The sequence below is a fragment of the Erithacus rubecula genome (assembly GCF_903797595.1).
Source record: "Erithacus rubecula genome assembly, chromosome: 3".
NCBI lineage: Eukaryota > Metazoa > Chordata > Aves > Passeriformes > Muscicapidae > Erithacus > Erithacus rubecula.
In genome coordinates this window covers 60,471,973-60,496,617 of record NC_136689.1, presented here as the reverse complement: position 1 = coordinate 60,496,617, position 24,645 = coordinate 60,471,973, and the positions used below count along the sequence as shown (strand labels likewise).

General features: G+C 36.7%; 1 protein-coding gene across 2 annotated transcripts in view; it reads left to right on the top strand.

Moving 5' to 3' along the window:
- The window catches only part of KDM1B (lysine demethylase 1B), a 26,802-nt gene extending 2,157 nt beyond the window's left edge, over positions 1-24,645 (top strand). For both annotated transcript variants that reach the window (XM_079302369.1, XM_079302370.1), the window contains exons 2-21: positions 459-561; positions 1,397-1,521; positions 3,332-3,421; positions 4,185-4,296; positions 4,987-5,103; positions 6,079-6,117; positions 7,189-7,393; positions 8,484-8,668; positions 9,756-9,932; positions 10,827-10,901; positions 11,473-11,610; positions 13,053-13,224; positions 14,060-14,187; positions 15,622-15,753; positions 16,146-16,220; positions 17,067-17,183; positions 18,024-18,149; positions 19,601-19,723; positions 21,721-21,873; positions 22,432-24,645. In XM_079302369.1, the coding sequence (XP_079158495.1) occupies positions 472-561; positions 1,397-1,521; positions 3,332-3,421; positions 4,185-4,296; positions 4,987-5,103; positions 6,079-6,117; positions 7,189-7,393; positions 8,484-8,668; positions 9,756-9,932; positions 10,827-10,901; positions 11,473-11,610; positions 13,053-13,224; positions 14,060-14,187; positions 15,622-15,753; positions 16,146-16,220; positions 17,067-17,183; positions 18,024-18,149; positions 19,601-19,723; positions 21,721-21,873; positions 22,432-22,515 (2,463 nt within the window). In that variant the 5' untranslated portion in view covers positions 459-471 and the 3' untranslated portion in view covers positions 22,516-24,645. The remainder of the gene's footprint in view (positions 1-458; positions 562-1,396; positions 1,522-3,331; positions 3,422-4,184; positions 4,297-4,986; positions 5,104-6,078; positions 6,118-7,188; positions 7,394-8,483; positions 8,669-9,755; positions 9,933-10,826; positions 10,902-11,472; positions 11,611-13,052; positions 13,225-14,059; positions 14,188-15,621; positions 15,754-16,145; positions 16,221-17,066; positions 17,184-18,023; positions 18,150-19,600; positions 19,724-21,720; positions 21,874-22,431) is intronic.

The following is a 24,645-nucleotide window of genomic DNA, read 5'->3' as shown; positions in this document are numbered from 1 at the left end:
GTATTATAAGTTTCTCCAGTCCACTGTTTGGAAAAGTGCTTTACAGTGCAAATCTCTCGCTGCCAATAAATCAGTAGTTAGCAGGATGAGTGTTGCTCTGAGTGGTATTTGAATGCTTGCATCAGCATTGAGCTGATGTCTGCTCACTTTGCCAACCCGAATTCCAGTCCAGGTCTTCACGTAATGCAAATCAGATTATTGAAATCCAGGATATGCTGATCTGGAACAGCCTGTCAAGATATATGCAGGGATCTAATCTTAACTACGAATTTACTTTAAAATAGTAGTATTGTTCCTTTCCCCTAATGCTTCATTCCCATTTTCCTCTTGAATTCGCAGTCAAGCTGAACAGATTCTTACCTAGGAAACTCTGTGAAAAGTAGTATTGTGAGTGGCTGTGATTAGCTCTGCAAAGTCAAGCAACTTGAATGAATTAACTATTGCCTACCTTTTTTCAGGTCTGACAAGACAATGTCAACGGGAAGGTTACGAACGAAGAAAAAGGCATGTTCTTCAGATCAGTCTCCAGACAGCCTTCCTGTGAGGAGCTCTGGAAGACAGGTATTTATAATAATTTAAAAACACATGGGTTTGTACTTTGCTGTTTTTTATTTTCTGTTGACATTTGTAAAGAAAGTGGGCTTCCTTGTGGTTATGTCTTTAGAGTTCTTATCCACAGAGAAGGAGAATGAGTTAATTCTGTGAATAAGCAGGTCAAGTGTCTCATTTTGCAAACAATATTCAGAAAATATATTCTAGATAACCTGTAAGTACTTAATCTGTTAAAAATAAAATCACTGATTTCTGTACAGTCAGACAAAGCTGTCTGCCCATCCAGACAGAGGCCTAGAACAACATAATACAAAGTACCTTTGAGGCCCAGAAGAGACATCTGGTATGCAATTTTGTATCCACAAAAATGCCTTAAGCCTACCCCAATATTTTGAGGCACAGATAGGCTTACCACATGTCAATAAGTATTATAAAAAGGGAGATTTTCTGAAGGAGAAATAAAATGAATGCATGAGGCTTGACTCATTAACACATGATGGAGCTTAAAATACTATTTAAACTGTAAACTTTGCTTATCATTTCTTCAGTTTCATCAGTTAGATCAAAGCAAGACGTTTTTAGATACAAATGATATTTGCAGTCTTACTGTGGGTTTGAGGTGTTTTTTTTTGGTGGGTTTTTGTTTGGGTTTTTTTAGTAGAGAAGTCTGACCTAATTTGACAGCTGTTTCATGCTGCAGCTATTTCACAATGCCTACAAAGATTTTCATTAGGATAGTTTTAACTGCAGGATGTCACTCACAAGCTGCAAAACTGTATGAATGCTGCTTTGTAGAAGATGCATTTGTGTCATTTATGGTCAGATTCCAGCTATTCTTTATTAGGTGAAGAAGAAAGCAGCTGAAGCAGCAGATGATGACGATGAAGCATCAGAGAAGAAATACAGAAAGTGTGAAAAAGCTGGATGCACTGCAACATGTCCCGTTTGCTTTGCCAGTGCAGCAGAAAGGTTTGTTACTTTTTCTTTGTGTTTTTCATGGACTTTCTAAATCTGCAGCTGAAGCTTAGGTTTCTAACTATATTCTGAAAAATTCCTTCATATCTAAACGTAGAGGGAGAATTGAAAGATACTGAGAATAGGAGTCTTAAGATGATAGGAAAATGTCACAAGTTATTCCTGTTGTAACTTTCTCGTGTGCAAGTTGCTAATTCAGATACAGAGTATCTTTGGGATATGCTTATTTATATTATTAATGGTGTCCTCTGGAACAGGCCTTACCTCTGTGAAAGTGAAAGCATATTAATGTAATCTGAGAAAGCTAAACTTGCTTTTAAAATGGAAAACGGAACCGTCATTTACTGTAGAAAGTCTTTACCACTCTTTCACTGGAATGCTTTGCAGTCTGAGGTGAGATTCTAGCCTTGAAATTTTAGGTCTTAGAAGAGACAGTCATACTTATCTGAACTCTTGGTTCTCGTACACTTTCTCTGCACTTTCACAAGTGCTTTTGCATTCTGACCCTGGTGTTTTTGAATGCATGATACTGGCAATGGACACCTATAATAGGAAACATGTTAGACCTCATTATGAAGTAGGCACACTGTAGTTATGTAGTACTCCTCCCTCCCTGACAATTGAGACAAACTTTCCTTCTTTATAGCACTGAAAAATAAATAAGGCTGATTATGTGCTTCATTTAGTTATATCCATGGATTGTTCTTTGGTGGCAGGAAGTCAATGTATTCTGGATGTTGTCATAGGGAAGCCAAGTGTTTTGGCAGTTGCCTGAGAGCCTTGTCTGGGAAATGAGCACCTGTGAGATCAACACTGGTGATATCACAGTTTTTATTTAGGAAACAATGCGTACTGCTTACTCATCTTCTTGAATTGTTATTTTAATATTTCGATTTTCACCTTTCCCACCCTCCCAAGTATGTGCTTCCAACTTTATCTATTTGAGATGAGCTCATGCTATGGTTATTTAAGTTAGTTGCTTAGGTCACTGCTTTTTACCTTGAACATTTATCTTGAATAATTTCATTGAGTTTAATGAGAGCATTCTAAGTAAAGAGCGATTGCTTTGTCTGATGAACGTAATCTTTGTAATGGATATTTCTTTTTGAGAGTAGTAAAGAACAAATGCCCAGAATCCGTAACTGCTTCCTTAGGGTTTTGTCTCACTGGGTTAAAATCACAAGTTGCTCATGAGAAAAAAACAGGCAACATCTGTTTTGTGTTCAGATTTGCCTTTATAGTTTTGTCAGTTGTTCTGGGGACTGAACATTGTAATGACTTATGAATCAATTGATCACATGTACAAGAAAAATACTAATTTAAATGATCCCCCCCAACTCTAATGTGGAACAAAATGCAACAACATAAAGGAACTCTAATTTCCTATGGAGAGGAGCTTTGTCATCTTACACGTTTCCAAAATGCTTGGTGTGTCACAGTACATACTCACTGTTTCATGTTCAGGGAATGCTGCTTCAAGGGTACTAAAGACAGGCTCAGTTGACCATTGTTAGAGGGAGGCTGCTGGAAGCCAGGCCAACTATAAAACTGCACATTGTGTACACTTTGCCTCCCTTGCATCTGGTGTTGCTTAGTTTGGGAACTGGAAGTGTTTGAGACAATTGAAATGACCCTATTGTTATTTGTATGGCTGTAGTGCCATGTGTAAGTCAGCCTTCATGAATGTATCATAAAGCCCTGGCTTGTTCTGAATGTTTTGTTCACATTCTAGAATGTGTGAATAGAAAAACTTATTTTTTTCTAAATGTGCTATAAAACCATTTCTATGTTTCCTGCATTACAGATGTGCAAAAAATGGGTACACGTCCAGATGGTATCATCTGTCCTGTGGGGAACACTTCTGCAATGAATGTTTTGACCACTACTACCGAAGGTAGACTTACCAATGAAGATTGTGAAGTTTGGCAGCTGTTACAGCTGTTGAAGCATCATACACATAAACATAATACAAAGATTGGTCCTCTGTGCTTGCTTTGGTCAGAGTGAGGCTTAGACATTGATAAAACTGCAGGTGTTGTATGGACTAGTTAACTTAAAAAGGGCAATGTGAACAGAACTGGTTAGTTTAGGCAGGCTGGTTTGTGTGTGCAATTATTTTGAAGCTTTTGTCTTTTTAAAAATGTCAGATAATTTTAAATTATAAGAACAATTATGAGTGAATGTGTATTTCTTTATAAGTTCACTTTACACTGTGCATTTGGGAGACCTTGCCTCTCCAAAGCAGTACAATAAAAAGCAGTTAGAAATCAGTCTAACTCTTGTGGTTCAGTGACCATGAAGACTCTTGTCAGGCTGGCAGAGTGCTTTCAGCTCCAAGCTCCTTCCCATTTGAGTGGGAGTTACATCCAGCTCGACCAAGACTCATGTGCTTATGTGCTCAGCAGTACCCATCACTCAGTCCAGGCCTTAGATACCAGGAATTGTGCTCATAAGCCACTGGATGTAATGACCAGGATGCAATTTATTGCTATTGAAAGAACCATGGTTCTCTCCTTTTAACAGCAGAAATGCAGTGCTCTCTGCAGACTTACTTCTCTGTCCTTATATAAAATGTTTAATTTTAGAGCAACTGCTATTGCTTGAAGCAAACTAGGTATTCAATTTTCTAACTGCTTGCTGTTTTTCTTTCTTCTTAGCCATAAAGATGGTTATGAGAAATACACTTCCTGGAAAAGGATTTGGACAAGCAATGGTAAAAGTGAGCCCAGTCCAAAAGCCTTTATGGCTGATCAACAGCTTCCTTACTGGGTAAGTTGAAAGGTGATTTATTTAATAGGAATGTGATGTTGTGATGTATTTCTGATATACTGCTGTTTGAGCAGCAGGTCAGCTGAGTTTTTGTGGGGTTTTTTTTAGTATTAAGAGGATTGTGGAAAAGCTTAAGATAAAAATTCTGATCAGCTCCTCCACTGTTGGAGACTTTCTCCACACCCTGCCAAGACCAATATTCAGTTACTTTTCAGTGAAGCAGCAGCTGGGACTTTCAGGTAGAATAAGATTTGGCAGGGAAAGTTTGAGTGTGAAAGACTTTGAAATCAGATTTAGTATTTCCCTGGCGAAGAAAGCAGAAGAAAGATGGGAATGGAAGGAAGTTTGGTGGTAGTGGTTTTTTGTTTTTTCCTTAAGTGAGGAAGAATGCTTGCAAGCAATGCTTGCAAAGTCCACCGCAGACCATAGTAAGGGGGAATTGAATTAATTGAATTGAATTAATTTTGTCCTTAGGTTCTGTGCAGAAATCCAGTTTTGCAGGAGATGAGTACAAGATTTCTGTAGATGAAACACTACTTATGACCTGATGATTACATGAGAACATATCTAACAATGACATTTTACAGCTTTCTCATGTCTGGCATCTTTCTAATTGGTTATTTAAGTTGCATTAATCTTATCTGTAATCACAAGCAACAAGTAAAAACATGTTTGTTTTTTGACTTGTAGGTGCAGTGCACAAAGCCAGAATGTGGTAAATGGCGTCAACTGACAAAGGAAATCCAGCTGACACCACAAATAGCAAAAACCTACAGATGTGGTATGAAACTGAACAATTCCACCAAGGTAACATACAACAGTTTTGCTCATATTGAAACTTAACAAGTTGGTATTTCTTGTTTCCAGAAATTAATTTCTTCTTGCTTGCTGCCCAGTGTCTCTAATATCAAAATGATAGTCTGATGGCCGGGAGAACTGCACAGTGACAGGTTTACATGCTGCTTGGACATTTTGTTTTTTGGCAGGAAAGGTCAAGAAAGAAGTATCTAAAATATCTTTGTCTGCACAGGCAATTGTAAAATCCTTCAGCTAGGGGATTATTATCAGCATGTACAAAATAGACATACGCCAAAATGCTCATTTCAGTTTTGTTTGGCCATTCTTCATTATTGAGGAAGGCATTTGAAAAGCTCAGTGAGATTTTCCTAATTGTTATCAAGTCTGTCATGGAGCTTTATATGAAAGTTTCAGCTTTAGCATGAAGATAACTCCTGAAATTTGAAAGAGACCTTAAAGTGCCATAGAAACTATATGGCACTTAAAACATGAAAATGGTGACCATATGAAAACCTGAAGGGTCAGCATTTCATTTTGAAACTCTGTGATAAAGATACTCTTAAAATAAAGAAGAAACTCTCTATATAGTCTAGACTTGAAGACTTGCTCTGGAAAAACGGGGATATTTCCAGAATTTTTCTGTAAAATTCTGTATTTTTTTTTTTAATTTGTTTGTTTCAGTGTTCCATTCCATTTAATGGAGTAGAATGTATATTTTAATGTCTGATCAGTAGAAACTAACTTAACAAATGAGAAACATTTTTAGACTGCTTTTGCTTTATGGTGTGTTGTGGTTTTAACCTACACATTTCTTTACTTTTTTTTTTTTTTAACAATTATGTCTTCTACAGAAGGCTAAAACTAACCACTTTTTTTTATTTTTTTAAATTTAGAGAATTATGCCATAGGAAAAGATTTTGCTTTATACTTAATTTTTTTCGTACAGCTTAAGAATAGCTCTCATATCATTCACTTTTCTTTCAGACTGAGGGCTCAGACCAGTGTTCCATGCCTGAGGACTTGGTGAGTAGTGGCTGTTCTTCCTCATTTGTCCTAGAATATGAAAGCAATCTTAAAGTATGGCATATTTATTTCCTTTTTTATTTTGGTTCTTTGGTCAGTTATGTTACTATTTAGGCATTTTGCTCAGGAAAAGGTCAGACACTATTTACAACAGACTAGGGCCTTTTATTTTCTCATCTTTTTCCTCTTTTCCCTTACCATACTAAGGAGCTCTCAAGTGGTTTGTGATGGCCTGGGACTCAAAGTTTACTCCTAATTCTCATTTTTGCTCAGGAAAAATAGTATTCAGTTGCCAGCTTTCAAATAAAAGTCCCCATCCTAAAATTTCCTTGTATTTCAGGTGATTTCTATCTTTAGTCAAGCTAGTCTCACTTTTTTGAAGACTGCAAGAAAACACCTAAGCATGTTTTCTCTCTCCCTCATAACACAATATGTACATACATGTATGTTGGTGTTTCAAGGGGTTTGTGATCATGTCACCCTGCATTTCTGATTTCCTGTAGACTTATGTTCAATAAGCCACATTCACAAGTGTACCTGAGGTACTTCTATCACAGGGAACACATTCAAGCTCTTGTGGAGGCTTTGTGACTTTTTTCCCCTAATGCGTCTGACTTGTAAATTAAGGGTGAATCAATAGCTTTTCTTAGGGTTCTAGAAGGTCTCTGAGGGGATAGCAGAACCTAAAGTGATCAGTTAGTGTGGACTTAGTTCTAAGTTCAGATTTCTGGATGCATAAGTGACTGTAAATATTTTATAAAGGGCCTGATAAGGCATAAATGTGTTGTTATGGCATGTCTCATTTGTTTGCTTTCCACGTGGTGTGGAGTTTGTGAAGCTTCAGCTCCATGTCTGAGAAGAGATCAATACTACAGGTTTTCTGTGTTAGGCTGAGGAAGGGGAAAGAGTGAGAGAAAATGTCTTTATGACTTGCAGTTCTGAGATTTGGTACTTCTAGTGCTTTTTGGTCTCAGTTTTGGAGGGAGGGGGGAAATTGGTTCATTTTCCAGCATTTTAAAGTACTGATGTGTTCTCTTCTCCTCTGTTTCCTTCACTTCTCCGCTTGGCCAGAGAGTGGCTGAAGTTTCAGACCATTGGTGGTACTCCATGCTCATACTCCCTCCTTTGCTGAAAGACAGTGTGGCAGCTCCCTTTCTAGCTGCATATTATCCAGACTGCGTGGGCATGAGTCCGTCCTGTACCAGCACTAATCGGTCGCCTGGTGAATCCAACCTTGTGAAGTTAGAGCACCTAAAGAGCGTGCCTAATGTCACTGGTAAGGGCCATCTGCAGGGCTCTGTTGCTTAAATAGGTGTGATACATTTTGTCTTATAACTGAGTTTATAAGGCACATTAATTGCCCTGATTCAGAACACTGGTTCTGTTCTCAGCACTAATACAGTCGCTGTGTGACTGTCTCTGTCGTTTGATGCTGTTTGTTTGTAAAATAAAGGTAATTACATTTCTTGTGGCTTTTCTTTAGGGAGTAAGCACAGACTGCAGAGGCTTCTATGTGCCACTGTCATTTGTGTATAGAAACAGGAAATTACCATGTGGGTACTTAAAGACTGTTTGCATTTGTAAGGAAATGAAGATTTATCAAAAACCCCCAGGATTCTGCTAGTTTTGATATTGTGGATCTTTGTGGCTTTGAAGAAAAGAATTTGATTTCTTAAGGCACTCAAATTCTGTTTAGGTTGTTGTTGTTTTTGGGTTTTTGTGGGGTTTTTTTTTTTTGCTAGTGAAAGCATGGGAGTGCAGATTGGCAGAATAGGTCAGGTATACAGAAAAGTAATTCAGGATTGTCATACTCCAAGAAAGTGCTTTGAGGAAATTTCAACTTCTGTGTTGTCTTAGCAGGCTTTGCTCTCTTTAGGTCCTGAAAATAAATCTGTTCATATGTTCAACAGATCTTATATCTGCTTAACAGAAAATTTCATTACATAGACCTACCAATACTGAACATGGAAGATGATTAATTATTACCCCTCTGGGGAGTATTGGAGTTGAAGAAGGAGTTCAGAGTACTGCCTGAGTCTGTACAGTGATGCTAGTCCTCAGACTTGAGTTTAGATCATGCTCTTGTTGGACTCCTCATGGCATTGGAGCACCATGAAACATTTCTTTGACAAAACTTTAGCTCTGATAGGTCCAAGGCATACCCATGAGGCAGCAGGACAATTATTTATGCATAGCTTAGAGAGCAGGAGAGAGGAGAGTCATGTAGATGGAATCATTCTGGAGGTACCTAGAGGCTGGAAAGCTTCCTTACTTGTTATCAGTGTGAGGCCAGTGGATTGTTTTAGAGGGAGGACACAATGAAGATATGATGGAGCATGACTAATTCCTGGTGTGTCTTTATTCAGTTGCAGGCATGAACAAGTATTTCCAGCCTTTTTACCAGCCCAATGAATGTGGGAAAGCACTTTGTGTGAGGCCAGATGTCATGGAATTGGATGAGCTCTATGAGTTCCCAGAATATTCACGAGACCCTACCATGTACCTGGCCTTGAGAAACTTGATTTTGGCCTTGTGGTACACAAACTGCAAGGTATGAATGCTGATAGTGAATTTGTTTAAAAATAATAGCAGCTTTTTGGGATGAGGACTCACTTCTTGGATGTCTCCTTATCCACCAGAAAAATTTCTCTCATTTTAAAATCCATTCTAAGATTGGCTGGGATTTAGGGGCCTGTTGGGACTGAGAGCTCTTCTCTTTTCTCTTCTCTTCTCTTCTCTTCTCTTCTCTTCTCTTCTCTTCTCTTCTCTTCTCTTCTCTTCTCTTCTCTTCTCTTCTCTTCTCTTCTCTTCTCTCTTCTCTTCTCTTCTCTTCTCTTCTCTTCTCTTCTCTTCTCTTCTCTTCTCTTCTCTTCTCTTCTCTTCTCTTCTCTTCTCTTCTCTTCTCTTCTCTTCTCTTCTCTTCTCTTCTCTTCTCTTCTCTTCTCTTCTCTTCTCTTCTCTTCTCTTCTCTTCTCTTCTCTTCTCTTCTCTGTCTTCTCCAGTAAAAATCAAAAGTTTTTAAATTATTAAAACTCTACAGTGATTGCCCAGCTATTAACTTTTTAAAGGGATGCTTGCACACGTCTAAACAGTGTTTTGTTGTGCTTTATGATTTTTCATTCTTTTAACCTGTTGGACAGGGAAGTGATTGCCTTTTTATTTAGGCTAAGCCTAGGGCACTGCCTTCGATAGAAATGCTGAAGTTCCACATACCAAAGCTTTCTGATATGGATGTCTGCATTTATGTGAAAGGTTCCCTCAGAATGCCATTTTGGAATAGATTTTACTGGAATGCTACTGTGAACATTGCTACCATGTAGATTTCATTTTGTAAACAGGAATCCATTTCAATACCATTTTCTGCATTCCTCTGCTACTGCAACACACCATGGAATGATCAAAAGTCTCCTGTAGACTCATTTGGTTTTATTTCATGCTAATCTTGCTTAATAAATTGTTACCTTACTCACTAAAGCTCACTAACAAGAAATTTCCACAAAAAATTCTTCTAAAATGCTCTCAGAAGCCTGAGTCATGACTTTTTACCATTTAGTTTACAGTTTAAATATGATGTAAACATATGAATAAATGGAATATTAGAAAATCAACAATCTCTATTCTTCCTTTCTCCTTGGCAGGAGGCTCTCACCCCTCAAAAATGTATCCATCATATAATTGTTCGGGGGCTCGTGCGGATCCGCTGTGTACAGGAAATGGAGAGGATCTTGTATTTTATGACAAGGAAAGGGTTAATTAATACAGGGATTTTGTCAGTCACTCCTGACCAGTACCTTCTTCCTAAGGAATACCACAATGTAAGTTGCTGTAATAGTTCCTACATTATTAGAGCTATAAAACTACATGGTGCATGGAATAATTTTTTTGGTTCTGAAGTTTTGGCTCATTTACATAAATGGACGGAATGATAGGTAAAATTACATCTAAAACCTAATATGTGGAAAGCATTTAACATTGTTCTCTTATGCCTTCAATGGGTATGGAAAAAACATAAATTAGACTCCTTCCAAAAAAACACTTCTTTTTCCCCCTAAAATCTATGGAATTCATTCCCATGGATTTGTGCTTCCCATGTGCTGTTCAAATGGATGGGAACTGTGTGAAAAATAAACAGATTCTGGGTCTCCTATAATACACCTCTGCTTCCATAGGCGAGGAAACTGCTATTCCATGTTGGTTTGCAAGAACTGTAATTAAAATGGAACATGTTTATGACTAGCAAGTTGTTAGCACCCAAAATTTATCAAATTAATGTATTCTGTGGAATATCTCCTAGAAATTGTAAGTAATGTTTGTAAAGTGTATTTGTAGATGTTTTTCATTTATAAAATAGTGTTTGCTGGTCAACTCAATCTATGATTCAAATCCTTACAAGGTAAGTATATCTCTTGTGTGATAAATTCAATTAGATTCCTACTCTTGTTACTGATAACTTCAGCTCTTTCTGTTAGAAGAAACTGAGGCATCTTCTTTTTGAAGTCCATAAAAACTTTAACTATTTTCAAAGCTACCACTGATGTTTTTTCTATATTAAATGGCCTTCCATCTTTAAAAGTCATCACAGATTACATTAGATGACCAGAGAGCCTAGACTTCTGAAACCTACAAACATTTTTACCTTTAGCAAATGAGAATGAAATTGAAATTTTTATTCCTAACTATTTTTATTTAAATACTTTAATATTTTTTAGAAATCTGTTATTATTGTTGGGGCTGGTGCAGCAGGATTAGCAGCAGCCCGACAACTGCACAACTTTGGAATTAAGGTAAGAAGCTTTAGTGTACATTACTTAAAAAAATCAGACTTCCTCTACTTTGAGAAGTGTTGTGCATCAAAAATAAAAATCCTGCATTCTTGTTGCAAACGTGTATGTATAGGGCATCTTAATTAATTTGTGAAATCTGGGGTTTTACTGAGCAAACTTGCTGTTTAAAACCAGTATTTATTTGTATCTAAAATTAAACAGCATGCAGCATATATTTTGTATAGACACTGCACCCAGATCATTGTGTTTAAGTCTGTAGCATGCTTTAAACTGCAATTTTGAGATTTCCTTCTTCCTTTCTTGAGCTTCTTTAAAAAGAAGGCTTATTTTTGTTAGGGTTGTTTCTAAAGTATTTGTATATGTATATCCCAAAGTGTAACCTTTCTAAGGTGATTAAAATGCATAAATTAACTACAAATAGTCCAGAAATGAGCAAAAGCGTTAAGAAAGTTAACATTGCTGGATTGCTCCGGGGATTTTTTTTGTGTTTTTTTTTCTCCTTTGCTCTGGAGTTGAACAGATGTTTAACAGAATTAAATCTTGCAATTTACTAAGCTGCATTTTGCCACAGGTCATTGTCTTGGAAGCTAAGGACAGAATTGGTGGCCGAGTGTGGGATGATAAAACATTCACAGGAGTCACTGTTGGAAGAGGTGCACAAATCGTCAATGGATGTGTCAACAACCCAATGGCACTAATGTGTGAGCAAGTGGGTTCCTGCAGTGGTCATGATTATCACTAGTGAAAAACTTGTTAAAGCCAGGCTCAGATGGCTGGGTAAGGGTGGGAGTCCTTTTCTTGTGACATGATTAAAATCCTGTTCTGCATTGTAAGTAAACTCCATGTTGTTAATATATCTTTGATAACAGCTGGGAACAGAGAAGGGCTGTAGAATGGTTTCAGGCACATCATGTAAAGAAAAACAAGGTGGCTCCAGCTTCAGAAGCAGAAGAAACCATCTTTTTGCTTCTTTTCTAGAGACAGTAACATAAGAAGTCCCTAGCAGCCTTCCTTAGGCCTGAGAAAGGCTTTACTGTGGGAGGCTACTGTTTCTGTGATGGATTTGCCTTGGCTGCCTCTCGATGTTTCTAGTTAAATTCTGCACGAATTAAAATTAATATGTCTAACAGCTAAATTGCTACTGATGCAAACGTGCTCAGTTCAATTTCTTTAAAATTTCTTATGAATTGGTGGTTTGGTTGAGGTTTTTTGGAGGTAGGAAACTGAATTTCTCCATGTAGAATGTGCAAATTCAGCCCATGCTGTTTTAATTGTTTAGTGCCCTATAGTGTCATGAAGTAATTCTAGTTTTTTTAAAAAATCATGTTTTTTTTATGAAATGGGGAACAATGGCTTCTGGATACACTTCAGATACTCATTCCTTTGTGGTCATTTAATGTAATTTTTCATTGAAAGTACAACTGTATCTTAAGATCTGCAGTAGTGACCAACAGCCTAGAGAGATGTGAAGACATGTGGAAAACCTTGGAGCATCCCCTAAATAACAAGGCCCTAGGAATAAATTAGCATTATATTTGTGCTATTTTCTCTGGATTGACTCGGTAGAACACAAAAGCATCTTTATTTGAATTTAGCTCTGTTGTGTTTTCCATGCAGGCTGGACAAGCAAAGCAAGGTTTAATTCCAAATATTTCCTCCTTTGCTTGGTTGTTAATAACATTGGTGGTAACTGGCAAGCAATATCCTGTCAGTTCCAGAATTCAGGGAACTATTTGGGCCTCAGACACCAGAAAGCTGCAGAAAGCAACTGATTTTTATTGTGACTTAAAAAATAAACTGAGGTAGAAGTAAAGGAGACTGGTTTGATTATCAGACTCTAAATTTCTGTACTAGCCCTTGCCTGACAGGAAAGTTGCAGTGGAGGTTTCTGTGAATTCTCAATAAAGGAAAATATGGAAAAGTGGGAAAAAAACCCACATTTTTGTGGACAAATAACAGTTAGAAGGATTTTTGGTATTTCATTTTGAAGAGAATAAGGGTTACTCTGAGTAAAGTTGTTGATTTTTTTTTTTTTATTTTTATGGTATCACTTAAATCTGAGGCATTCACCTTATGTTAAGTAACTTTGAGCAGGCTGGGTGCTGTAGTTTTTCCATACTTAAAAAAGCAATAAAATGTCTTTTTCTTAAGCTTGGCATTAAAATGCACAAACTAGGGGAGAAATGTGACTTGATCCAGGAAGGTGGAAGGATAACAGATCCCACTATTGATAAACGTATGGACTTTCATTTCAATGCCATCCTAGATGTCGTCTCTGAGTGGAGAAAAGATAAAACCCAACATCAAGATGTTCCTCTTGGTGGTAAGTGAGGAATGTATTGCATAATGAGGATGCTGGTTGTGTTCTTAAAGTTCTATATTAAATTGGCTCTTACATCAGACTTTAAAATTTATGGATATCCATCTGATCTTAAATCCAATAGATATTTCTGATACTGTATCTTTTTATTATACCTGTTTTCATGAGGTAGCTTTTCAGTATAACTAATGTCAGTAGCAGTTCAAAAGACTTGCTTCTGGCTGAAGCAGGCCATAGCTAGACTTAGCTCTTACACTTTTTGACTAAACTGCCTAAAAAAAGAGCCTGATCAAAGCCTTCTGCTGGTAAGAATAGTCCCATCTCCATTGGTAACACCTCCCACCACATGTACAGCTTGTAAACTCAGCAGCAAAAAATAAACTTGCTCAGAAATGTCTGCCTCCCATATCTCTTCAGCATGGATTCTGTGAGACAAAATTAACAAGTCCTATGTTTTTCAGTGAACCCTAGATCAAATTTCTCAGTTCTTTGATGTTGTAAAAATTAATCAGGATTTATTTGCAAGGATCTTCCATTATCTTAAAGTATTTTTTAATGTGAAATGTTCAACTGTATAACTAAATAATTAATAAATGATAGCTAAACAATTAATTTCTCTCCTGTCTCACTCAGAAACCTGTGAGTAAACAATGAAGTTGTACTCTATCACTTGGTTTGTTGGGTTTTTTTGTGTTTTTTTTCTATGAGAAGAAAAACATCTTGGTTCAAATCAGCAATAAGCATGAAAATCTTGTGATCCAGGGAACAGCATGTTGACATGCAGTAGCACTTCTGACAAACTGTCATATATTCTTATTTTTAATGTGTTCTTTCACAGAAAAAATACAAGAGATCTATAAAGCCTTTGTTCAGGAGTCTGGTATCCAGTTCAGTGAGCTGGAAGAAAAAGTCCTACAGTTCCATCTCAGTAATTTGGAATATGCCTGTGGCAGCAATCTCTCTCAGGTGAGTTTTGACAGCTGTGTTCTGAAGTGACTGAGCTTCACAGAAGACAGAGTTGGAACTAATACTGTGAAATCACCTGATCCCTTCTATGGCCCTAGAGGAAGAATCAAGCTATCCCAACTATTCCTAGACCCATAACCTGTTGTTTGAAAGCACTGAAACACTGACTCCAACACTGCTGTATTTAATCTGATGGGAGTTCCTACCTTGCTTCCAGCAAGATGCTGTTTAAGTAGAAGTTGAGAGGAGATGGTTAGATGGGAGCTGGGCATTTTGCTGAGATGCTGGGTGATATAATTCACAGGAGAGTTACTCCTCCTCAGATGTTGGGTGTGACTTCTGCTTCTCAGTTCTGTTTAGAAACAGGTATTTCTCTGCCCTGCTACATCTCTTGAGAATAAACACATTTGACTGCTGAGGTGTTCCAACTCCCTGGAGGTGAGCCCCAGTTCACCACTCCTAGGTTCTCTCTTGGCCACCTGATACTTGGCTGCCCTCCTCAGTTTTAACCCTGCAGCTCCAGGAAACACAAAAGTATCATATTGTTGGCAGTGCTACTGAGTCCTGTTGCTACATTTGAAGACTTTTAGTGTCAATTGTACTACAGCAGTGGGACAGCTGACTGATATGTGCAGAAGCACAAATCTGAACTGAGAAGCATGCAAGAACATAACAAAAACCTGCAAGACAATGCTATACAAGAACAATCACTGGAAGATATTTTAGGTCAAGTTTTCATATTCCATGAGTGCCCAGGGGAATTAAGAAAGATATAAAAATCTACCTTACCTTCAATTTTAAAATCAAAATATGATTGATTTTATGCATCTGCAATGATAGGAACTGGCATCTGAATAGTAGTTTGAGAATTGCTTCAAAATTTTTACTCCTAAGTGGCAACTGCTTAGTGTAAATACCAAAGTTTTATTAACATAAGGTTGCAGGGCTAGGTCATTGAAAGGTGTCATGGAACAGCCTCCAAAGTGACAGAAAACTTCCATGGAGCTGGGTTTTTCTTGTGTCTTTTTTTTCCCTTCATTTTGGGAAATAAGATATTTCCATTTTTATATGAAGTCCTAAGGATGTAAAATCTGCTTACTTTGCTAGATACAGACAACTGAAATAAATACATTGCAATTCACCTGGATTTTTGTACTATTTTCCTTGTTTTCTCTACTAAGCAGAGCTATAAATTCCCTGCTATTGACCAACCTATGTTATGACTTTTCTTAATCCAGCAATTAATATGTTATGTACTAGCATTAGGTAAATAAACATTTTGATTTTGTCAGCATTGCCATGAATTCTAGTGACACACTTATTTTTTTTTTCCAGTTGCAAAGTGGCTAGGGTGGCTTCTTCTGAGCTGTAGAACTTTTCACACTACCCATGTCCCCTCAGCAATAGAAACAGCCAATTGTGTTCTGTCCACAGGTATCTGCACGCTCATGGGACCACAATGAATTTTTTGCCCAGTTTGCTGGAGATCACACTCTTCTAACTGTGGGATATTCAACTGTGATTGATAAGTTGGCAGAAGGGCTGGACATCCGGCTGAATTTCCCAGTGAGTCTGGAAAACGTTGATGCAGTGCCTGTCTTGGATTGCTTTGAAAAACCCAATCACATATTTGTATTTGGAACCAGGCAAATCTGTGCCTGTGACTGTTTCAATTTGTCTTTAAAAAAACTGAAGAGGACAATTTCAGCATTTCTGAAATTCTCCCTGAGGACTATCAGTACTTAAATATTATGATATGATGATCTTACATGTTAGAATCTTGATGACTTTTCTTTTTCAGCTTCATGGAGGCTAATTTTTGTCTTTCAGGATTTCTCTGGAAGTTTGTCTTACTCATTTTTTAGATTGCTGACCAGTGCTATTTTAGTTATTCTTGCTAGAATTTGCATTGCTTAAGTACATTTTGTAGTGCAGTCTCTCAATGTGTTTTTCAACAGGTTCAGAGTATTGATTATTCTGGTGAAGAAGTGCAGGTCACTACTGCAGATGGAACAGTGTGGACAACACAAAAGGTACTGAGTATACTTCACTACTAAGAATTTTTGAGAATGCACAGTACATGTCCTTTTTTCCTCTTCTTTCTCTTGCAAGACTATTTAGTCCATTTTCTCCCCATTTAAAGATGAATATTCATGTATTTTAGTGGCCTCTATGTGGGTGTCCTAGAGCCTAATTTTTGATGAGCATGCTTGAGTTTGAGCTGATTTGAAAAACTAAGGACTATAAAGGGTAGTACTAAAAATGTGAAGCAAATAGATTTTTATCTGGTCTTTGAAGTTATATTTATGTTATCTAGTTCTGTTCCCTGCTCAGCTTTACCCCACTTAGCATGTGTATCTTGTAAAAATTTCCAGGATTTGACAACCCCTATTTCTCAGTCTCTCTTATTCCCTGTATCCCCACCTTCTTCATGCTGAGTAATTTAGCTTTCAGTAATTTTTAAAATTATACATAAACTTGATAAAGATTGGACTGACATCAACAGTGTTACTGAGTGTATTTTAAAGAGCAGGAATCTGACTACCACTATCTGTCACTCATTTCAAATAGAAAGTTTTGTTAATCTGAGAACCATTGACTATCATTTACTGAAGTATTGGTAGCATGGTTAGCCACTGTGATACAAGCAGTTCAACAGGCTATGAGTTAAAATCAGTAAATGGTGGGATGTGTTTTCACCTGAATGTAAGGCATGTGTTTCCCATTATTGGGAACTAAAAGCAGACACTAATCTAGAAATGTCTGGTGTGTTATGCTGCATCCTACTAGCATAATCCAAGATAGTTAGGAGGATGCAGTGAGGCTCAAGTGCTGAATTCAGGTTTTGGTACTATTGTGATTGTAGTTATTTCTTTCAGGTATTAGTGACTGTACCACTGGCTCTTCTTCAGAAAAATGCCATTCAGTTTAATCCTCCACTGTCAGAAAAAAAAATTAAAGCCATTAATAGCTTGGGAGCTGGAGTCATTGAGAAAGTAAGTGATTTCATATTATCTTGAATTTTCTTTTCATATAAACATTGGCTGTTTTGTTCCTGTTGCTTTTGCAGTGTATTTATCAGGATTTATCATGCATAAACATACATTTATGTTTTACTTGCATACAGTAGCCCAGGAGAGCAAATTGTTATTGGGGATCACATGTATTTCTGTTTCTTAGATTTCACAGATTAATGGCATTTTTAAAGAAACTGCTCACAGAAGAATTTCATGCTTAGACATTTTTTGCCTAATTTTGATTCATGATGGTCTTGGATCTTTCAGAATTCCAATAATGTGTTTATTTCAGGCTGTTTTAACCTAGTAAATTCATAAAGTATTTGTGAAGAATACTGAAAGTTGTGTGTTTGACCAGTGTAAAATCTCCTACCCTTTCCCAATACAAGAACACAGCCTCTCCTGAAAAGTTCCCCAGTAAGATGTGTGCTTAGAACAAAACACTAACAAAGTAATGCCAGAAACAGGATTATAATAATGTTGAAATTTAAGGACAAGATTAAGAAACTCCAAATACAGGATGCCACTCATTTAAGTTAAAATTAGGTTTAAAAAAAATTGCTGAATTCCTTGAGCATTTTACACAATTACTTCCACTGTGGATTTGATATTCAGTGCATTTGCAATTTATGACTTTTTTTTTTCTTTGCCCATCCCCCTTTGAGGACTGGTTCATGTATTCTCTGTTGAGACTGACTCATAGGAAAAGCTATGTCTAAATGAGTAGAAACAAAAATGTATTAGAAACACATATACTATATCCTGTTATGAGCTTTGTGGTATGAAATGTTTAAATTCCATTTTTTTATATCTTTCTAGATTGCCTTGCAGTTTCCATATAGATTTTGGGACAGTAAAATTCAAGGAGCTGATTTTTTTGGTCATGTTCCACCCAATTCTAGCCAACGTGGGCTCTTCAGTGTCTTCTATGACATGGATCCAGAGGTATGATATATGCCAACTGTATTTTCTCTTGGCCCTTCTTAAATTCAGTTTGAAATCTAGGTGCAGCAATTACTGAACAACAATATTTTTCTTCTCTTCCTCCTCCCTCATCTGCAACTATTAAAAGCAGTGGATGCAGTCTTATTTATCAATAATAAAGCTCATCAATATTTTGTTGTAATTAATGGGAATGTTTTCTTTTGTTTGGATACAGACTGATATACATTCTAAATCTCTACTGAAAACAAGGATATAATACCTTACTATAAACCTACTAATGTGGGAAAAAGGCTACTAGTTACTTCCATCTTAGAACTTATGTTCTCTTATTAAATCACCTAAAAGTCCTGTTAAAAAGCTCATGCTGCCTTACTAATGCTTACTGGCTTGCAGTAGTCTCAAGAACTATTTGCAATGATAGAAGAAAATACAAACATCAAATTTGGCATGAACTTGAGACCTGTAGGGTCAGTCTCATGAATTTCAAATCAAATTCAAACCAGTGGATTAACATCACATTTCTCTTCCATGCCAGTTCCAAGCAGACACATTACACATTTATATTATACCTTTTCATGCTTCTACAACAACTGCTGCTTACTACTTTGTAGCAATAAAAAGGCCGTTTCATAACCTGATGTCTTACTCCAAAAGGAAACCATCCTGTGATGTTTGTGCTCTGTTACTGCCTGATCTGTGCTTGTATACAACTTTGCTTAAATTAGTTCTCTCCAGTACTCTTAAGCTCATGCTACAAGAGGTTCAGTGTGCTGGTGCTGTCCAGAGACTCTCCATACAATGCTTAGTTTGCTTGATAGTTATTTTGTACTAGTTATCAAAGTTAGCAACAGAAGAATTATTGCCTTGTATAAACAAGAGTCAGAGTTCTTTAAAGGCACTGAGAACCTGTGTGCTCTTCCCTACTCTCCACCTTTAAAACTTCTGCATGATAGCAGATGTCATGAAGTGGAAAGAAACACCAGTAGATGTGACCTTTCATTTCTTGGTTCAAAATCTGCTGGTAAGGACCTAGTATTGGTTAAATTAAAACATATCTCACTGGTATTTAAATAGACTCTTCTGTCACCACCTTTTGAAAATGGAGTACAGCTGAGGTGAAAGTTTGGCACAAAACTGAAGCTTAAGAGGATGCACAAAGAATAACACTATCAATGTAATTTTTTTGGGGGGGTACAGCCTTTAAGTAGGTAGATTGAAAGTTTTCAGCGAATTCAGCAAGTTGTAAAAGGGGCTGACTGCAACTGATCTGTATACAAGACATCAGAGGATGTAGTAACCTGAGCATGAATACTGTAGTATATACACCCTTTGTTCCAAGGAATCAAATCCACTTTTCTTTAGAACAACAGTTGATTTGCAGCTGAAAATATCTTTGCAATATCAATTAAAAATTGCTGTTCATGAAATACTTAATAAGGTCTTGTTTTTAGGGCAAAGAAAGCATTTTAATGTCAGTGGTCACTGGAGATGCTGTGACAACCATTAAGAATTTAGATGATCAACAAGTACTGCAACAGTGTATGACTGTACTCCGAGAGCTGTTTAAGGAGCAGGTAAGAGAAGCCTTTTTTATTAAGAAATGAATTAACTTTTCACCAGAATAAAGCTTTCAAATTTAGTACTTAATTATGTATAGGCAGACCTTTGACATTTAAAATTATTTTTCTTTTCTTGTCAGTTTCAGGGAATAGGTTTTCTTTGAGGTATACTAAAAATTCACAATTTTTGGTCTCTTGTTTGAAAAATGTATATTGAAGTATCTTCTGAAGGACAGGAGTATATAACTGAAAAAGAGAAATGAACTATCATCCTTTAAAATGCTTTTAAAAAGCAAGATTAATTTAAAGCAGTACTTTAGGCAGGTTGCACAAAACATACTTCTTAGCTGCCACTTTTTTTCTGGTCATCACCACTTCTAATATGTGGTAAGATCTTTAAGCTAGATGAATTTGATTGATTCCTGCCTTCCCCCATGCCAAGGCAACTGAAATTACAACACATCCAATCCAATCCAATCCAATCCAATCCAATCCAATCCAATCCAATCCAATCCAATCCAATCCAATCCAATCCAATCCAATCCATTTCTCTTCTACTAACAACCCTTTCTCAGCTGTCTTGGGATGGAGATATGGGCAAAATGATCTAGCAAGGGCCCTACATCCTGAATGTAAAATAAAAACCCACTTGATAAAAATTTCTACCCTTTTTCCTTCCCCCAGATCATCATTAGGATAAAAATTAATAGGAAAATCAGAGAAATCTGGGGCAAGCAAAGCACTATCACTTAGCAATGTTATTTGCATTCCACTCTAGAGACAATAATGCCTCATTTAATTTACTTAGAGCAGTTAGATCCCTAGAAATGATTGTGTTCAGGGATGATCTCAAGTTTTCCTGATGGTTCAAATGTTAGGATTAATGATCTTGGAAGAACCTCAGTATCTGAAAACTCAACTATTCCTAGAAACGTGTTTGGTAATGGCTTTGTTACTAGAACAACATGCAGTGGAAGTTCACATACCTGTATTTTGATCTTATGAAAATGTAGCAAATGGGTCTTTAGTTTCAGTGCCACTCTGATCCAAAATAGTGATTTTCAAGGCTGTCTCCACTGTTCACAGCAGTTGTGAATTTCAGTCACCTGAGGACAATGCAGTGACATTTTTCAATGACAAGATAGCTTCAGGGGTGTACCAGAGCTACTTCTGGGACATCCATACAGCTTGTCATATTTGGCTGGTTCTTGTCTTGATCACTTGAGCTAGAGTTTCTCATGTGCTGCCTGAATGGAATTTATTTGTCGATACCAGATGTTGCTCAAGAGGCAACCAGAGCTGCTTCTGTTTACTTGTCATGAGCTCCTCCAGAGTAAGACACAGCTGTAGTTGACTAAGCCTTCATACAGGTGTTACTCAGGTTCTTTTTGGTAGAAAACTGTGGAATTTGCATGCTGCAATGTGAAAAAGAATAGCCAGTATTACTTGTCATGGCTCAGCCAGACCGTGAGTTCCTGGTTTTTATTTTCTCCCTGACCCTAGTTTTCAAGACAGCTCATTTTCTGATCTTAGATAAATAATCTTATTTATCCATTGGAATAAAATTATCTCCAAAATGAAAATTGGATTTTGAGATTTAACAAGCTAGATGTAACAAGCATTATGCCTAACCAAGACAAAAATTGCTTACATTATACATAAAAAGATGTTGAACAATATCAGTATAATATCTGATTACAACAGCATGTGTGTATGCATTTTGAGGGGGATGTTTGTTCTCATGTACTTCTAGGTGTATTACAATATGCAGATCTGGTGCATTCAGAAGAGTGCAGCTGTGATGTTTTAAGCATCAGGAGAGTCTAGCAAATGAAATTATCTTTGTGGTTAATACTATAATAAAAACAAATAGGAATTTAATTCCGGAATGTGATCTAATCTGTACTTTAACAATACTAAATGCTCTAAAGATTACTAGAAACTGTTTGAGAAAAAGCTGTGCAATTGTGAACTTCTCTTTGCAGTGTTTAACTTCTATTTTGGTTATGCAGGAGGTTCCTGACCCAGTGAAGTTTTTTGTTACTCGATGGAGCAATGACCCTTGGCTGCAGATGGCTTACAGTTTTGTGAAAACAGGGGGCAGTGGTGAAGCTTATGACATGATAGCTGAAGACATACAAGGAAAAGTTTTTTTTGCTGGTGAGGTAAGTATCTTTGTAACCATTGATTATGGTTACTGGGAGCAGTTTCTAATGGAAGATCATCTCTTGCTGCCCAGCACCATTAATGTAGAGGTAGTATCTAAATATTCTGTTACATAAATATGCTAATGATTCTTGACACAGAACCCTCTCTATTCATATTATTACTGGGCATGGGAAGTCTGCCAAATATTTCAGGTCAGGAGTAAAATGAATTTTTAGTCAAATTGTCTTTCTGTTACTCCACTTGTGGGTAACATAACAAATGTACCATGATGGTATAGGTACATTCTGTACTGGGGCAGAACTTAACCTGCCCCACTAAACTGCAGATAGTAGAACAGACTGCTGCTTTTATAGCTGACTTGCTTGCAAATTTTGAAGTTGCTAAAAATCTTGAGTGTTTCCTTCAGTGTTTTTTCTTAGGAGTTTTCCATGGCTTTTAAAAATGTAGGTGTATGCTTGAGAAAACAAAATTAATCTTGTAAACTAAAATTCTGTACTATTAGTTTTAGAAACAATTGACATTTTTTTCCTTTATGTTTTGTTTTTTTCATACAGGCCACAAATAGGCACTTTCCTCAGACAGTTACAGGAGCTTACTTGAGTGGGGTTCGAGAAGCCAGCAAAATAGCAGCATTTTAAGTACTGAAATTTTGTGTTTATATATGTATTTTTAATTGATTTCTGTGGGGTAAAACTGTCTTCAAGTTTCCTATTGCTACCTTTTTTCTACGTGGTACTTGAATAGTATATGGTACCTGAAGATAAAATCTTCATCTTCTTCTTCCTCCCCATCACATTTTTAAGCCCTGATGATATGTATTGCTGGGGGCTTTTTTTCCAGCTAAGGTATTACTGGCAGGAATGACATTGGAATTGCTGGCTACAGCTTAACTAAGAGAACTTTTAATAAGAGTCCTCTTCTGTATGGCTCAAGTCATGCTATTATGAACCTTCATTTCAGAAGGTCAGATTAAAATAAGACTAAGTCAACATACAGCATTAAAAATGCTGGCAGTTAGTAATGATATGGGAATTTTCCACTAACTGTTTTTCTCAGGTTGATTATGCTCATAAGAGTTCAAACTGGCTTCCAAAAGCCTGAATAGCCTAGAAAAATTCTAGGATTAATGTAGGAAGGAACTAAAATATCACTTTTCCCACTTGCAATCAATAACCTTTTCTATAATATTTTTTCATGTTCTTGGCATCCACTAAGTGGGCTTTGGGATATGAAGTTTGTTCCTTTAATAAGAGAGCTGGAACAGTTTACAGTGCAATCATAGGTTATTGTAGCTGATCAAAACTTGAAAAATTAACTTCTACATTATTTTAAAAACTTTGAAATATCTCTGCTACTTATTCAGATAAATTCTTGTTATGATAATAGGCTAAGAGTTTAGATTTGCTCATTGCTTCTGTAGAAACAGGACTGCTTAAAAGTACCATATTGCTATGATTATTTTGAAAACAAACTTCCAGATCCATTTGGGCTGAATAGAGGAAGTATCTGCTGATATGACTGTACAGTGGGGGGTGCAGGTTCCTAATAGCTCATTCAAATGTTTATTAAAAAATAAGTGGAAATGAATGAGGGAAAATATTAACACTCTTATGAAGGGCTGCAACAAGGTGGCTTGCACTTTGACTTGAAGTTTGTTTTTTTTTTTCTTTTATTATGAAAGTATTAAAAACAACTTGAGAAAGCAATTCAGTAAGGGCTAGACATCTACCTAGTAGCTTTTTCATGGGATAGGGAGGAAAATATTTTTCATCAGAAATAAGAGAGATGTAACTGGGATACCTATTGTAATACTGTTCCACTATATTGGTATTAATGAAAAAAATAAAATCCACTTTTAGATTTCTTCCCCCACACCTTCTCTGTAACTTGGCTGCATAGGTGTAATGATTTCTGAAATGAACATAACTCTATCCTGCCCCATTCTCATGCATAGGCTCTTCTCTTTTATTAATCCCTTAATTTAAGAATGATACAGCAAACGTTTTTGACTTACAGCACTTATTTCCTTAAAGCTACATCCTTGGAAATAAACAATAGGAAACCTTAAGAAAAATCATTGGATATTAAGGGGTTGGAATGGACCTTAACAGTGGTCTAGTCCCAAAGCTCCTGCCATGGGCAGGGACACCTCACACTAGACCAGGTTGCTCAATGCCTTATCCAACCTGGCTTTGAACACCACCAGGGTCCTACTGAATAAATGCAATTCTTCTTTTCAAATATGTAATGTTTTGTTATTAGAGTAGGTATGATATTGTTGGAAACCCTTTATTTAATCTCTAATTTACAAGGTGAAGATGTTTATGTAACTAGATGTTTTTCAGATATATCTTCTGTTCTGCTTCATAAAGCTAAGTTATATGGACTAATAGTAAGAGTGTAACTGTTCATAATTTTCCTCTACATAAATGCTGGTATATACAGTTTTAAAGTATTTCCAATTATTAAATTGTGATTTGAAGGCTGCAAGAAGCAAGACATAGTCTTCTGATGATAAAGATGATGATTAATCAGGATATCAAATTTTGCTTTTGGCAGTCATTTGCACTTTGTTAATTTCATATATTACAGGCCAACTTATGGCACAACTAGCAATGATTGAGAGCTATGTATGTTTGAGTTCCAAGTTTCTTTCCCACTTTATCATGTATTACAAATTATTAGGACAGGAGCTTTTGGTGGTGGGAATAAAAGCTTATTACTATAAACCCAAAATCTCATATTCAATGGCTGCTTCAGCCAACCTT